Source organism: Enhydra lutris, unplaced genomic scaffold, assembly GCF_002288905.1.
Source record: "Enhydra lutris kenyoni isolate GAN:26980312 unplaced genomic scaffold, ASM228890v2 scaffoldscaffold26, whole genome shotgun sequence".
NCBI classification, from domain to species: Eukaryota; Metazoa; Chordata; class Mammalia; order Carnivora; family Mustelidae; genus Enhydra; species Enhydra lutris.
The window spans coordinates 26,789,934-26,806,492 of NW_019154110.1; the positions used below are offsets into that span (position 1 = coordinate 26,789,934).

General features: G+C 55.6%; 1 protein-coding gene across 1 annotated transcript; it reads right to left on the reverse strand.

Moving 5' to 3' along the window:
- Positions 1-675: 675 nt before the first annotated feature.
- On the reverse strand, positions 676-14,860 carry LOC111151489 (zinc finger protein 385C). The gene is made up of 9 exons (XM_022509503.1): positions 13,173-14,860; positions 10,461-11,904; positions 8,799-8,971; positions 6,848-6,958; positions 5,051-5,216; positions 2,641-2,931; positions 1,902-2,095; positions 1,486-1,596; positions 676-1,000 (listed from the first exon to the last, which is right to left on the reverse strand). The coding sequence occupies exons 1-9, from the start codon at positions 13,713-13,715 to the stop codon at positions 764-766; spliced, it is 3,270 nt and encodes a 1,089-aa protein (XP_022365211.1). The 5' UTR covers positions 13,716-14,860; the 3' UTR covers positions 676-763.
- Between the last annotated feature and the right edge of the window lie 1,699 nt (positions 14,861-16,559).

Sequence of the window (16,559 nt, forward strand, 5' to 3'; positions counted from 1 at the left end):
CAGCTGGGGTTCACAAGGAACCGATAAAAGGCTGAGGAGAGAGCTTGTGTGGGGTTGATCACCTCTGTTAAAACTGGACCCTGCCAGAAAATCACCCTCACCTACCCCTCTCCTAGCCACATCTTGTCAGAGCAGAGGAACCCCAAAAGCTTTCAGCCCCAGCCTCATCTTGGCTTTGCCCCCCACTCAACACTGCTCCCTTTCTCCTCCACAGTCTTCTTCCACTCCCCCAGGGTCACCTTGTCCAGATGGCCTTGAACCCTCTCCAGCTTGAGACCCTATCTGCCACTTCCAGTGATTCCCTGGAGAATCCAGTGAAGAGACGGCCTCCCCCGCAGGCTTGTCCCCAGGCTCAAAGTTAAGATTCCTAGGGCCTCTGGCCATGGGGGTATAGGTCTTGAGTGGGGGAGACGAGAGCACCATGGGGCTGGGGCTAGGATTTTGCATAGATCTTTGGGATTTCTCAGTTTGCTCCCCATTAATTAGGCTGGGCAATGCAGGGGAACCCAGCACTAGTCTGAGAAGGCCGGGAAAAGGAGGGTGGGGACGGAAGGTCCTTGGGCCAGGAGGGTAGTAGTGGACTCCCTAATCCAAACTGGGTAAAGGGCAGGTACCCTTGAAACTAGCCCAGCTCTTCCTAGATTGGACAGGAAGCCCTCAGCTGTAAAAGGCAATCTCCTGGGGGATGGAGGAAACGCATCTCGGGAAGAGGAGGCAGGGGACAGCAATTGCTGGAAAATGGGCCCTGGCTCCCCCAGGAAGCCTAGTAGGGGGCGAAGACGATGGGCCCCGTGGCAGGGCGGACGGCTCCTGCTGGGGTACGAAACAGAGCTGGGCCCAGGATGGGAGCTGGGAAGAGGGTGGTAGCTGCTGTGGAGGCAGGCCGGAGGGCCAGGGGCCCCGGCAGGGCACAGATGGCTGCGGCCGCAGCGGGGATGGGGCTGGGCAGGAAGCGAGCCACCAGCGTCTTGGTGAGTTGCTTCTGCAAGGCCAGTTTTGACTGCAGAGAGGAGAGAGAGGAATGGACACAGTCTGACCCAGGAAAATCCCACCCCCACCCCCGGGGTGCCAGGATGGGCTTTCTGCTGCAGGAAAGACGTGCCTTTTAGGGTTCCAAACCTAAGTCCTCCCTTCCCACCCCCAAAAACTCATTCCAAAGGGCTTTCTCCACCACCTGTCTTCCTGCCCAGAGGAAGGAGCCTGTGGGGGGTGGGGGCAGAGATGGTCTCTAGGAGATGCACGCCCAAACCCTCGCTCTTGACCCTGAGATTACTATCTCGCCCCACCTCGCCGGAAATTCCTCAGGCAGATCCCAAGATGGCCGGGAACCCCAGCCCAGCATTCCCTCACCCCAGGCAGCCTTGTAGGGGGTGTGAGGGGGTGGCTTCCTTCCTGCCCCCCCCACCCTAGTCCCCAGCTTGCCCTTCTGGCCCACCCTCTCCCCGCAGGCCCCGGGCCCCAGCCCTGTTGCCTGAAGACAGATACCTTGAGGATACTCACAGCCAGCGCCGCGCGTTTCTGCAGCTTGCTGTGCTGGCTGGACGGCTTGGGGGGCTTCCCAGCCAGGCGGTCTTTGTGCCTCCTGCTGCTCAGGTGCTAACAGACAGACAGACAGACTGGCAACAGGATAAGGAAGCCCAAGGACCCCCCCACACACACACACTACCCAATCATCCTCAACAAGCTAACCCTCCACCCATGAGCCACACGTCGGACATACATTTATGGAGTGTCACCCTGGGAAGGGGAGGTGAGATTTGGCCTTTGCCCACCAGGATCCCACGGTCCCTCCAGTCTTGAGCTCCTCTTCCTCCGCTGGCTCCCTCCCCGCACCCAGCACCAGTCGCACCCCCTCAGCCCTGCTCCAGCCCCAGCCCCAGTCTCGGCCTCGCTTCTCCCACCTGCTTGAGTTGGGTCTCTGAATTGACCTGGAGCTGACACAGAGCACAGTGAAAAGGGGGGCTGGGCCCCTGTCGGACCCCCTGACCCCCTGCCACTCTCTTGGCCTTGTGTCCAGCTCCCCGGGGCACTGGGCGGCCTCGGCCCCTTCGGGGAGCACCTCGTTGACCTTCCACCATCCACCGGTGCTTGGCTCCTGAGGGAGGAGGGAAGACAGCCCATCAGCTCCAAATAGGGGCTGCAAGGGCCATGAGAAACCCTCCGAACTAGGTCGGTCTGGCTGCCCTGCCAAGCCTGCAGGCTGCTCCGCAAGTGCTCCCCACAAGTGCTCCCCGCACCTCAGCCACCCGAGAGTTCTCGTCCCCCCCCCACAAGGTCCTCCCAGCTTCCGTAGTTTCCACCAGCCACCCCCCTACCCCCAGGACTTCTTGCAGCGGAACTGCCTGGCTTCCCGTTGCTCTCATCTCCTGCCTTCCGTCTGGGTCTGACCTAAGGACAGATGGAGGAGGTGTTTCCGGCCTCCTCCCAGGGATCCTTCAGTTCGTGCTGCCCGAGACTGGTCTTCCCAATTCTCCCGCCCCACACATCAGCTGGAGGACCCAGAATGTCCACCCAATCACAGCTGAACACAACACCTGTGTCACCAAGTCCTTGAGCAAAATGCCCAGAAACTCCAGCCTGCCTGCTGCTGGGGAGGGCTGTCTGCCTGCCCTCTCTTCTCCTAGACTCCAGCGCACTGACCTGTGTTATGAGCCTGAAGCTGGGAGGCAGAGTTCACAGTCACCTTGCACGTGGGGCAATAGAGGCGCCCCTTCTCGATCCTGCTCTCCCCACTCACACCGCTTCCCACAGCAGCTGCTGCTGGCTCAGGCCCTGGTGCCTCTCTCCCAGGCTCTGGGGAGCAGGGTAGGCAAGAGGGAGAAGAGGAAGAGGAGGCAGCATCCAAGAGGTCTGAGTTGGCCAGCTCCCTGGGTGTGGGGTCCGGAGTCAGCGGTGGCTGGAGTTGGGGGCCAGGAGGAGGGGCCGCAGGAACTGCTGGGGAGATAGAAGGCATCGGTTAAGAATCATCTTGAGACCACGATTTTAAGTAGTGATAAATTAAGGGTAGCATGGCAGAGGGGAAGGGTCCCTGATGTAGGAATGAGCAGCAGTGAAATCCAGACTCCACTCTCCCACTAACTCACTGGGCCAACTTGGGCCTCTTTGGGGCTCAGCTTCCCATTTGAAAATATAAAGTTGGACAGAGGGGTCTCAGAAAGCCCTCACAGCCCTGATACTCTAACCTAGAGTTATTAGCTAACTGTTAAATAACTGGAAGTCACAAAAAAGGTGCACTGCGATATTCATAGAGCACTATTCATAATAGCGTAAAACTGGAGACTATCCAGGACGCCCGAGTGGCTCAGCTGGTTGAGCATCTGCCTTCAGTTCAGGTCATGATCTCAGGATCCTGGGATCGAGCCCCGCATTCTGCTCCACATTTAGTGGGGAGTCTGCTTCTCCCTGTCCCTCTGCCCCTACCCCTCGCTCATGCTCTTTCTCTTTCTCTCAAATAAATAGAATCTTTAAAAAAAAAAAAAAAAGACAAAACTGGAAATTATCCAAATGTCCACAACAGGAGAGTGGATTAAAAAAAAAAAAAAGAGTTGGGCGCCTGGGTGGCTCAGTTGGTTGAGCAACTGCCTTCAGCTCAGGTCATGCTCCCGGACTTCCAGGATCGAGTCCCGCATCGGGCTCCCAGCTCCTTGGGGAGTCTGTTTCTCCCTCTGACCTTCTCCTCTCTCATGCTCTCTCTCACTCATTCTCCCTCAAATAAATAAATAAAATCTTTAAAAAAAAAGAGTCATATGGTCACATGAGAGAGCACTACACAGCTACACGCAACACTGAAAAGGCCAGGCACCAAACCTCCGTACTACAGGATTCACCAAAACCAAGGGCAACTGATCAATGGCATGAAAAGTCAAGATCACTTAGGGGAGGGATGGAGGTAGTTGACTAGTGTTGCCCCCAGATTCACGTCTGCCTGAAACCTCAGAATGTGATCTTATGTGGAACCAGTGTCTTCACAGATGTAAGTAGTTAAGATGAGATCATAGGACCGGGGTGGGCCCTAATCCAATGACTGGTGTCCTTAAAAGAAGACCATGTGGAAATAAAATAGGATAAAAACAGAGAGGGAGACAAACCACAAGAGACTCTTACCCCTAGGAAACAGACAGGGCTGCTGGAGGAGAGGGTGGGGGGATGGGGTAACTAGGTGATGGCATTAAGCAGACGACGTGATATAATGAGCACTGGGTGTTCTATGCAAACGATGAATCACTAAATTCTACCCAGAAATCAGTAATATGCAGTATGTTAACTAACTTGAATTTAAACAAAACAAGACCATGTGAAGACACAGAGACACAGGGAGAACGTGATGTGAAGACAGAGGCAGAGACTGGAGGGATGAATCTATAAGCCAAGGAATGCCAACATGGCCAGCAACCACCAGAAGCTGGATGAGAAGCATGGGTTGGATTCTCCATCTGAGCCCCCACGAAGGAACCAACCCCGTCGACACCTTGATTTCAAACTTCTCATCTCCAGAACGGTGAGAAAATAAATGTCTGTTCTTTTCAGCCACCCACTGTGTGGTCATTCACTGTGGTAGTCCTGGGAAGCTAACACAACAAGGCAGTGACTGGGGGGGTGGGGGGTGGGAGGGGAACGACTAGGAGGGCTTCAGGGTGCTGGTGCCATGTTTCTTGATCTCAGTATATTCAGACTGGGAAGGCTCACAACACTTGTGATGGGTGCCTTTTTCTGTATGTATGGGCTACCCCAACACTGGCAAAAATAATAACCAGAAATCTCCCAACGCCACACCAGAAATCAGATTTGGATTGGGGAGTGGGGAAGGGAGGGAGGAGAGTTCAGGATTGGGGGCGCCTGGGTGATTCAGTCATTTTCTGTCTTCAGCTCAGGTCATGATCCCAGGGTCCCAGGTATGGAATCCCGCATCCGGCTCCCTGCTCAGCGGGAAGCCTGCTTCTCCCTCTCCCACTCCCCCTGCTTGTGTTTCCTCTCTTGCTGTGTCTCTCTCTGCCAAATAAACAAATAAGATCTTAAAAAAAAAAAAAAAAAGAGAGAGTTCAGAACTGACCTTTGCTCTGCGGCTCTCCGGGGGATCCACTGGCTGGAGTCGGGGTTGGGGACACCAGCACCCCATCCCGGGCCAGGGTTTGTGGCCTCTGCTTGCTCTTGGCAACTTCAACAGCCTTGAGTTTTCTGGCGTGTTTGTGGCCTTTGTAATGTGCTTCAGCTTGGTTCTGGGGAGTGGAGGGCTTGGGGTCACCATTTATTTGCTGAGTCTGCATGCCCCCTCCATGAGCTGGCACAAGGCGGGGGGGGGGGGGGGGGCGGGTCAGAGGGGGCAGGGCCCCAGCCAGACAAGAGAGCGGTCCTTGTCATCATAGCTCGCGTGTGGCCCTGAGGTTTACAGAATTCCTTCTCATACCTGAGCCCCCAGGCAAACAGCCTCTGGCTTCAAATTCTGCCTCAGCCACTCGTTAGCTGTGCGTCTCTGGGCAAGTCGCCTCACCTCTCTGAGCCTCAGTTTGCTGACTCGTAAACTTTGTGACAATACTGACCTCACAGGGTTGTGGGAATTAAAAAGAACATGAAAGGCGCCTGGGTGGCTCAGCCGGTTAAGCAGCTGACTCCTGATTTTGGCTCAGGTCATGAACTCAGGGTTGTGAGACGGAACACCCCGTTGGGCTCCATGGTCAGCCGAGAGTCTGCTTGAGGTCCTTCCTCCCTTTGCCCCTCCCCCTGCTCTCTCTCTCAAATAAATAAATAAAATCTTTTTTAAAAATGAAAAAAAATAAAAATAAACAGCACATGAATGACAAGGGCCTAGTACATACAGCAGGTGCTCAACAGATGTTAGTTACCAAGTTCATAAATGCACAAATGGAGAAAATAGAGCAGTTCTCATACTTGGGGTATGTACACCCTGAACATTCATCCCTATGTTCATTTTTTTCAGCAAATCGTTTTTGAGCATTTGCTCTTTGCCAGGGGCCCAGCATGGAGAAGACATGGTCCCTCCCTCAGAGTGAAGTCTTTCTGTCGATCTCTTGCAAGACTCATATAACCCAAAAACCTGGAGGGAGCTCCTGAATCTGGCCTGTTGGTGTCCTTCCTCCTTCAACCAGGGGTCCCTACTTATTGCTCCCAAGTGTAGGAAAGACGGGCCCCTGTGGCCCCTCCCTAGACCCTTTCACCAGAGCAGATCTCCCAAGCCCCAGAATCATCCAGACAGAAGGTAAATATTCCCTGGGAGGCCAGGATGAGGCTTCTGCACCATCTGGGGGTAGGCTATGGTAGAAAGTATGTGGGCCTTGGGGTCAGCCAGGCCTGGGTTCAAATCCCAGCTCTGCTACTCACTAGCTGTGTGGCCTCAGGCAAGTCACTTAACCTCTCTGAGGTTGTTTCCTCATGTGAAAAGTGGGGATGATAATAGCACTTCTCTCCATCTCACGAAGTATCAAGAGAACTAATTAAGATGATGGGAATGGACATATTCAACACATCAATTCTCCTGTGCTTTAAGAGCTCAGCTCCAGACCAGGAACTGATAGGAGCTCTTGGGACCCAGAGCAGGAAAAGGCAGTCTTTTCTCTTGCAGAAGGATCCAGAACACAGGAGAGAAGCAAAGCGGAGGAAAATGGAGTCTCCAGGGCCATTAGACATAAGGCAGAGGAATTTGGAGAAAGAGGACAGGATGGGTAAAGGACTGGGAGCATGTCTTCTGGGACTTGTTCTGTCCCAGGGACGGAAAACATGGATCCCTGTCCCTTTGCCAGACCTATTCCTCCAGGAAAGTCTCTGGCACCCAGTGTCCAGCCCTCTCCCTGCCCAGTCCCCTCCCCAGCCTGTTTCCACTACTCCCTCTCACCGATGAGTTGAACCTCAGGTGACAGATGTTACAGGAAATGAAGAGCTTCTTCTTCAGAGGGGAGGGGACCCCAAACGTGTGGCTGATGACAGCTTTCTGGATCGGGTCCATCTGTGAAGAAGGTGGGAGGGCACAACAATGCTGGGGTCGGCTGTGAAGGGGAGGTAATACAAAATGCCAAAAACTAATGCCTATCGAGGAGGGCGGGCATCCAGACATAGGAAGAACTTTCCTATCCTTGTGGATAGGAGACACAAAAGAAACAGTCTCCTCCCTGGCTGACTTAATCTGTTCGCAGGGGCTTCAGCATGAAGGGAGAGGGGGATGGCCAGGGAGAAACACTGCCATGTCCCAGTGATCACCTTGGCATCTCTTGCTGCCCCTCTGGTCTCTGGTTTGGGTTTTTTTTCCTTATTCACAAGAATCACAACTATTGGGACAGAGTTGGGGGCAGGGAGAAGCAGGGACAGGACAAAGAGTCTCTCTGTTGGAAATCCTCTCCCATAACCCAGCCTTGTGCCGGGCCTGTGGGCTGGGGGAGAGAAGGCATGTAGCTCTGCCACTGTCACAGGGCCTGAGTGGGGGAGTGAGGGCATGGCCAGGGCAGGTGGGGGGCCGGGAAGGGGCAGGTGGCAGCATGTGGAGACCAGACGGTTCCCTGAGTTGTAGGATTTTTTTTTTTGGGGGGTATATTAATTTGTGTAGGTTTTTTTATTCCCCCTCTTTCTTATTTTAACTTTTTTTTCCTTCTATAAATCCAAGCCTTTGTATTCTCTTTTCTCAGGGGCTGCTTTTTGGACCAAAAGCAGTTGTCTGGGCTTGCTTATCAAGAGGAACTTTCCAGACCCTCCTGAGAGAAGAGAACAGAGGCTTTGAGAGAAAAGCATGGGTTCAGAAACTCCCCAGGGAACAGAATGAGGTTCTAACCCTCACCTAACAGCACCTGGGGCTGGGGGCAGACAGGGGCCAGGAGCATGGCCTACAGTGTCCCAGAGGTGCAGGCAAGAGAAGATATACCCGCTCCCAAGGGACTGGGCGCATGGTGCCTCAGCAAGTGACAGAGGGACCCAAAGAACAGAAACCCCCCCAAATGGCTCAGGCTCCCGTGGACCTCTGTGTGACCCTGGAGGTTAGAGAGAAAGGGACTCCTAAGGATGACTGAGGCTGAATTTCCCACCATCTTGTTAGGACGGGCTGGGGCTCCTTGATGGTGACCTTTGATGTTTCACAATTAAAGAAAGGGGGGTACTTCTTATAGCGAAGTGAAATTCGTGTTCCCTGCACTTGTCATTCACATACACACACACTTGGAAATACACAGACACAGAGCACAGAGGCCTACAGGCAGGTGCGAATCCCACAGCCATGCAAAAAGACTCAGACCCACAGGAGTACCAATGGCACACTTCACAGACACACAATCACCCAACCCCCCCCACACACACACACACTAAGAGGTCAGACACACACCAAACATCTACAGAGTCGACACAAAGACACAAAACATCTCTCAGAGACACAGGCACATACATTAATTCCATACAGTCATTAAGGCACAAAGAATTGTTTACAAATACACACATATTCCAACACATCCACAACCACAAGTAACACACAAAGACCCACAGAGACATAAATTAAAACAGAAGGGCACACCCCCAATGCACACAGACATACACAGATCATCCACAGACGTCCCTCTACAAAAATTCAAAGTGTGACCTCCGGGCCACAGGCCCAGCATCATTACCAGGGGAGGGGGTGACCCCATCCTCGCTCCTTGTCCCCAGGGAAAGTTGGACCCAGGGGTCCCTGTTTTGGGAGTGCCTAGTCACTCTTGGGGATGTTGCTCCTACTTATACCCAATTTCTAAGAGCCAACCCTCTGTGTCCACCTTCCCTGCCCACCCTGGACTCGGCTGCATGCCCCCACCCACCAGCCCAGCCCGTACCGTGCTGAAGTTGGGGGTGAGACTGAGCGGGGCAGCGCCATTGAAGTGGAAGGCGAGCAAGTGCTTGAAGTCCAGCGGGGGCTGCAGAGGCCTGGCAGGCAGGGGCAGGGAGGCCAGCAGGGGGCTGGGGGCACTGGAGGCTGGGCCTGCTGCGGGAGGAAGAAGGGCAGGGTCTGAAATGGGGAGCCCCAGGGCTCACAGCGACCTCCACGGCCAGAACAAGAGGTTGATGGGCTTCTTGGGTGTGGGGCCGGGGCAGAAACTGTCTTCCTCTTCACAGAGCAGCACTGGGTAAGCCCTGGGCACTCCCAGTCCACTTCTGTGCCTCTTCTCTACACAATGGGGGTGGGGGGAAGGAGCAGGGAGACCAGAGTTCTCAGCTCCCAGCCCCCTAGGATGCACTTCCCATCCCCTCCAGAGGCAGCCCCGAAGACCCCCAATGGACCCTCAATGGACCCCAGCAGAGAGCCAGGCCAAGGGAGGGGACAGAGGAGTCCACAAACACACACACACACACACCACCACCACCACCACCACCACCACCACCACCACGGAGACCATGTGCTGTACCGGGTTTCCTTTTATTGCAAGTTAAACCCACACCTGGGAGGCCTGGGGAAAGGCCAGCCCTCTCCCCTCTCACTAACTGCCCCTCTCCTGATCCCTACATCATTCACAGCAGGGACTGACAGAGAGGACAGGAAATCTGTTGGAATCTGAAGGGATGTGTTCCCCTAGCTCTGGTGAGACCCCAACTCCTCCCGGGAGGCAAAAAGCGCTCCAACCCCTGGGTCAGGCCAGAGTTGGGCCGGTCCAGCCCTGTGGTTTTACAGTCTTTGGTCTTAAAGGTCTGAGGCAAGGGCAGGGGAAGGCTAGGAACTCTGGGGATCAACCAGACTCTGAGAAAGAAAAGAATTAGAAATAAATCCAGTCCATGGGGATTTTTCTGGACCCTGTCACTGCAAAACCGTAAGAAGTCCTTTTAGATTTTTTTTTTTGTTAACAATATGCAAGGTAGGTTTATTTTACATTTATAGAGGTATATGTCTATATACACAGCCATATACAGAAGAGCCTCAGGCAGCCTATCCATGGGCACCACTACCTCCCTTGAACTGGTAGCTTGTGCACAGAGACGGTGCTGTCCTGTGTGTCAAAAACAAGGAAGTCATCTGCTTTCTAGTTCTATCTGAAGAGAAGAGATGCTGCCAGGAGGGGAGCTAAAGGCCGTGACCCCCATCTCCTTTCCCTCAGTCCCTCAATTCCTTAGACCCAGTCCTCCTCTCTCCCTCCAGCAAAGACACCTCAGTTTTTCTAGGGCCCAAATCTGTGCTGGGTCCAGAGGGAACAAGGTGAGCTACTCCTCACCAAACTCTGACAACGACAGAGCAATATTGAGGGAGCCCCCAAACCTAGCATCTCTGCAGGCTCTCCCAGCTCCCACCTCAATGCAGCCCTTCCTCCACAGCCTACTGGGCAGGGTTAGTACTCAGCAGAGGAAGCCCGGGGCAGGTGGGTGGGAGGCCACAGGCGGTCAGCTGAGTTGCCGCCGGGTCAAATCCGCCTCCGGGCCTTAGAGCGCGGACCCCAGGCTGGCAGGGCAGAGAGAAGGCGGCCGCCCTCATGTGAGCTGCGACCCCAGGAGCCCTTCCGCCCACCCACTCTCCAAGAACTCCACGGCCAGCGCAAAGTCAAACTCGTGCAGCGGTGGCCCATCCACGGCGATCTTCACCGCGGGGCCGCCCCGGCCCTCCCCAGCCCCGCCCTGCCCCCACCACCGCAGCTCCCGGCTGCGGCCCACCTTGTCCAGGAGGCCGGCGCCCGCGGGCAGCGCCAAGGCCAGGGCGGCCAGGGCTGCGAAGTCCGGGAAGAGCTCGTGCAGCTCAGAGCGCGCGCACGCCAGCTTGGCACACAGGGCCCGCGGGCCCAGCCGCCCCAGGCTGCACACCACGCGCTTGAAGAGAGCGAAATCTCCCAGCGCCCGCTGGCGCACCACGGCGGGAGCGAAGGTGCGCAGCAGTACCCGCAGCGCTCCCTCGCCGTGCGCGCCCAGCTCTTCGGGGGCCTCCGGGTAGCCGCGCGGGTCGAAGATCGCTGCGAAGGCGGCCACGGCGTCCAGCGAGGGCCCGGGATAGGAGTCCCCCAGCCCCCTCCGCATGGAGTCCAGGAAGGCCCCCCGCAGCCGTTCCAAGCCCCGCACGGCAGCCTCGGAGTAGCCGACCAGCTCCACGCCGCGGTAGGTGCAGCGCCCGCCGCCCAAGTTGGGGCCCGAGGAAGCCAACTCCTGCAGGAAGCCCTGGAGGCGCGCCCCACCCGAGCTGCGCTGTGCTTGGAGGGAGGCCGCAGCCGCCATCACCAGGGGCTGCAGCAAGGCCAAGTCCGGCTCTTCTGGCTGCAGGACAAGGGCGAGCTTCTGCACGGTGGGCAGAGTGTCCAGCAGCAGATGGGTGAAGGCCACAAAGGTGAACTGGCGCAGCGCGAGGGCCAGTGCCCTAGTTGTAGGGGAGGCGGGGGCAGAGGCCTCCAGGGTGGGCACCAGGCAAGGCCAAGCCTCAGCCACTGCTTCCACGATAGGCAGCAAGGACGCCCAGGGCACTGGCCGTGGTCCTGCCAAGTCAATATCTGCCAGGTCCAGGGCCGCCCGGAGCTCGGGGACCGTGCGGGAACTGGGGCCACCATGGAGGCGGAATAGGGCATCCAGCACGTTTTCATATTCACTTAGGTAGGCAGGGGGCTCGGGATCTGTCCGGCCAGGGAGGCAGTGTAGCTCCGTGAGCAGTGGGCAGGCAGCGCGGAGTTGTGGGCCCACATGCCCAAGGCGGTCCCCGGGGAGGCTCGAGCTGAGCCAGGCCAGCTTGGGTGCAGACACGCCGAAGGCCTGCAGGATGTCCAGGAGTTGGCCAGCAGTGGCCTCACCCTCCTGTAGTTCCACACTGCCCAGGAAGGTGGTAGCCGGCTGGCCATCACAGGGGGACACTGAAGTGGCAAACAAGGCCAGACTGTGGGACTCAGGCCAGTCCCTGGTCTCATCCAACACCAGCCCCACATACGGGGATGCCTTCAGGCGCTGGCAGGCCTCTGTGTGCAAGACACTGGCAATGGCCACCTGGGACAGCCAGGGAGAGAAAGGGAGGGACAGAGTTAGGCTTGTCCTGAGCAGGGGAGGTAGCAGTACAGAAGACAGAAAAGGGACAGGCGTCGGGGACAGACCAACAAACCTATCCTGGCTTGGCTGATTACTGGCTGTGTGACCTTGGGCAAGTCATTTCACCTCTCCAAGCCTCAGTTTCCTCAGCTCTGAAATCAGGCTACTACCTGCCTCTCAGCTCCTTGAAAGGTTGTTGTCAGGGGCACCTGGGTGGCTCAGTGGGTTAAAGCCTCTGCCTTTGGCTCAGGTCACGATCCCAGGGTCCTGGGACCGAGCCCCACATCGGGCTCTCTGCTTAGCAGGGAGCCTGCTTCCCACTCTCTCTGCCTGCCTCTCTGCCTACTTATGATCTCTGTCAAATAAATAAATAAAATCTTTTTTAAAAAAAGGTTGTTGACAATTAAAAATGTATATTTTTGTGGCTACGCTTGTAAGTGTAAAAATGCTTGAGGAACCATAAAAATTCTGTAGCGTTCTGTGTGCGTTTCTACAGCATTGCCCCAGGCCTTATTCCTGGGGGTATCCCTCCACTCTGCTGCTCAGGGATTAACTGATAGACTTTGTTCCCTCCCAGTTACATAGAGCCCCAACTGTGTGCTCTGTCATCTCTCTGCAGGATGAGACCTAACTCCCGCACTCTCACACCAGTCTCTAGGACTCACACACCTGGTGCCTAGGACAGAGCAGCAACTTGCATGCCCAAGAGGCCTTGTGGGTGGTACTGGGCTTGACCTGGGCCAGGGATACAACAAAGGGAATGGAGAAGCCATGGGTCTAGTCTTCATGCCCTGAGAGCACAGGGACCTAGCTTTTCAGAAGTCACAAATTCACATTTTTATATGTAATCTCTCTGGGTTTTTTTGTTTGTTTGTTAACTTGGAAACTAATTGAGGTTTTCCAAAAACACTGTGAAAGTCAAAAAAATATGTCTGTGGGCCAGTCAAGCCCCCAGACTACCCAGCTTGCAACCTCTGGCCTCAGCCCTCAGGGAAAGCCCCGTGCCCCTCCCTGGGGACAGGGCCAGCTCTGGCCTCTTTGTGGCCATGCCCCCAACTGCTGGCCCAGGGCCTGGCCCAGAGCACACCTCAGTGAAAGATTCTGCTGGGTGAAGGCATGAATGAAGCTCTCGGGCTGCTGCCCGGGGGCCGGGCATGCTGGCGCTCTGCCCAGACAGCTCGATGTCCTCCCTCCTTACGCCCTCCCCCACACCTCTGGCTGCCACCCACCTGCATGTCCCTCACCCTCCTGGGGCTGTAGCAGTCGCTGTGCTCTGTGCCCAGCAGGGCCTGGCACAGGTTGAACCTCTGCAGCTCGAGCAGGGCAGAGCAGCGGTCATCGGGCACGTCCTCCTTAGCCATGCAGTACACCGTGGTCAGCATGGCCACTTTGGCTGGGTCCACCTCTGCCTTGATGCCCCTGGAGGTGGGGGGGGTCTCCAGGTCCAGGTAGGCCCCTCCTCCCTCGGCTTGGCCCTCCAAAGTGGGCTGGCCCCGGTTGAAGGCCAGAGCCTGGCGGTGGGCCCCCGAGGTCACGTGGCGCAGCAGGGCGTGGCGCTGGAAGTTGTCTGTGCCCACAGTGAAGGCGTTCTCGGCTTTGCCGTGCTTGTTCCGCACTAGGGCTTGGCGGCACTCGAGGCAAAACATCAGCTTCCGCTCGTAGTCGAAGTCCAGCCAGGGAAACTCCTCTTTCCAGTGCTCGTTGAAGTAACGCTTGCACTTCTTGTTGGAGTTGGAGGCCTCTCCGGCGGGTTTCTTCCCTGGGGGAACCATTCCTGCTCCAGGGGCAGGGCACCCCCAACTCCCACCCAAGTGCTCTGGCCCCCAGCCTCCCCTTATACACAGCAGCACCTCCTTATCAGTGGAAGTTGGTGGGGAAGGCACGCTGGGCTAATGGGGACCATCCATCTAACTTAGCTGGGAAAGTTTATTCCCACTCTGCTGGTGGAGACTGGAGATGAAAGAGACAAGGGAGAGGTGTTAGGAGGTCCACCATGGGTTCACGCTGCCCACAGAGCACTCCCCAGCCGATGGGTGGATGACACCTAAAGGAGGAGGGCTACTGGGAATGGGTGGGGTCATGCAAAGGGCCATAGAATGTCATCCAAAGTTGGGGAGAAAAGGGGACCCACACTAAGGGTCTCCCTCCATCCAGGACAAGGCACTGATGAGCTTTGATGGTTGAAACATGTCAGAACTCAGCTCTGGAAAGAATGGCACCATCTGTGCAACCATATTTATAGGTGGGGGCACAGAGTCCGGGCAACAGCGGTGCTCAGGGCTCCTGAATAATCTGTGACTGAGCCAGGATATGACCTTGACTCCTCATTCAAGGGATGGCCAGTCTCTCTAGTCCACATCCTTTATTTCATCGGAATGAAGTTAGCACAAAGCTGAACTCCCAGAGCCACAGGGCCAAAGGATGGCATTTGTTTTCGCCAGACCTCCCTTCCCTAAACCTGCACATGGGTGTGTACGTACACACACACACACACACACACCCTGACAGTGTGCTTCTGGGAAGGGAAGCCCAGAAGAGGGGGTGGGCCCCAGACCGAAGGAGCTAGCTGGCTGCCCGTACCTTGCTCACTCTTCCATCACCCCAGGAATGAGCCTAGGTGAGCCATTCAGGACCAGAGGCTATGTCCAGCCAATGGCCAAAACCAGCCAGCTCTACCTCCTTATTATCCCTCAACCCCATTCCCTAGATGCCTACTTGGGGCCACAGTAGTATCTACCCTTTGCCAAGTATGAACTGCACCAGCCTTGTGCTAAGGACTTTGCAGTAACTCCAGGAGAAGACCAAGATCGCTGTTGCAAGTACTCTGAGGGTGGTACCCTCCTCATTTTGGAGAGGAGGAAACCAAGGCTGGAGGACCTTAAGTGACTTACCCAAGGTTCCATAAGCAGAAAGGGGCCAAGGCAGAGTTAGATCTACGTCCAGGGGTGCCTGAGTGGCTCCGTTGGTTAAGCATCTGCCTTTGGCTCAGGTCATGATCCCAGGGTCCTGGGATCGAGCCTCATATTGGGCTCCCTGCTCAGTGAGGAGTCAGCTTCTCCCTCTCCCTCTGCTCCCTACCCCCCCACTCATGCTCAGTCTCTCTCTCTCTCTCTGATAAAAAAATAAAATCTTAAAAAAAAAAAAAAGAAGAAAGAAAGAAAAAGACTCTACATCCACTTGACCCCAAAGGCCACACTGAGACTCTGGCCTGCACTGTCTCACTTGGATTAGGCACCTGCCTCCACCTCGGCAGTCACGCCCCCAAATTCATCCCTTGCTCAGCATCCAGAAAGCGAGCTCACACGCAGGTCACTCCTTTGCTTCCCCCTTTTCACTGCCATTCTAAGTGGTTGCCAGAACCTACACACCTCCCCACGAGCCAGGTCCTCCCCAACCTCCCGCTGCTCCTGGCTGCTCAGCCAGCTCCAAAGGCTCACCATTCCCCCGCACCCGCCCAGCTGTTACTCTGCTCCAGCTTTCATCCTCTGTGCCTGGAATTTCCTATCCCTCCTCCCTAATTCCCATGCATTCCTGAAGAGCAGCTCTGCATCCTCTCAGCCCCCGGAGGATCCCCCAGCAGGGGCTAGTGCCTGTCTTCTAGCCTCCCGTAATTCCCTCGGTGTGGGTTTTGGTAATGCAATATGGTAAACTCAGGGGTTCTCTATCTCTGCACTTGGTTCCTAGAAGGCCAAGATTATATCTGTTCATTTTGGGATCCCTAACCCCTCCCCCCGCCCTGGTAGAGGGCTCGGCATGCAGATACCCTTGAGCAAAATTTGTTAAGAGAATGGAAGGACTGAGAAAGAACTTCCTGTTTCTAAGGCTATTGGTTAGATGACTGGGCTCTGAGAAAACAGTGACTGTCTTTACCTCCTGATGTGCCCAGTACCCCTCATGGAACCTAGCACTCGGTGGATAAGTCAAACAAGGGCAGATGAACAGAATTCCAGGGGCAGCCTATTCAGTTCAAGAGAAGGTGCTTCCTATTGCTCAGTGCAGTGGAACTCATCAGTCCTCTTTTCTTAGACACTCAGTGGCACTGAGTTCTCATCCCACACTCCTTGAAGCAAGCATTTCTCCTGGCTTCCAAGACCCTATGTACCCCGGTTTTCCTTTCCCCCATCAGCACCCCTCCACCTCTGAAGTCATCTCCTCCTCCTCTTCCTAACCTAAAACTGTCCCAAAAATTCAGAAACATGTCTGCTGGTCACCCTGAAATAGACCACCCCAGCCCGAGCCACTCCTCTGGGTGCCACACCTCTCCATCCAGCTACTTTCCTGGCTTGTCTAGATGGAACTGTCGATCTGTCAGTGCAGATATGCTCATAGTTGTCCCCAGCTCAGGAAACACCCACTCTCCTACCCAAGTACTCTGGCCAGAATGATGCCCCTCCAGCCCCTGCTCTCTTCCACATCCTGGACCTTGTCTACCCACAGGTGCTGTCGGTTCCCCCTCCAAAATCTGCCTGTAACTTGTCTCTTCTCTCCATGCTGCCGCCACGGGCCTCATCCAGGGCACCTGGACTTGCCTGGACTACAGCAGTCACTTCCTGATGGCACTCTGGGTTTCCACTCTTATGCTTCTCTGAGCCATCTGGACTGATAGCAGCTGGAGT

What these genes read in the sequence shown, in the direction of transcription:
- LOC111151489 (XM_022509503.1), bottom strand. Translation starts at nt 13,715, where the DNA reads ATGGTTCCCCCAGGGAAGAAACCCGCCGGAGAGGCCTCCAACTCCAAC. An exon ending in TCACCCCCAACTTCAGCACG is followed by an intron (nt 6,959 to 8,798) that starts GTACGGGCTGGG and finishes CCTTCTTCACAG; the next exon opens with ATGGACCCGATCCAGAAAGC. An exon ending in GCTTCAGGCTCATAACACAG is followed by an intron (nt 2,096 to 2,640) that starts GTCAGTGCGCTG and finishes CTCCTCCCTCAG; the next exon opens with GAGCCAAGCACCGGTGGATG.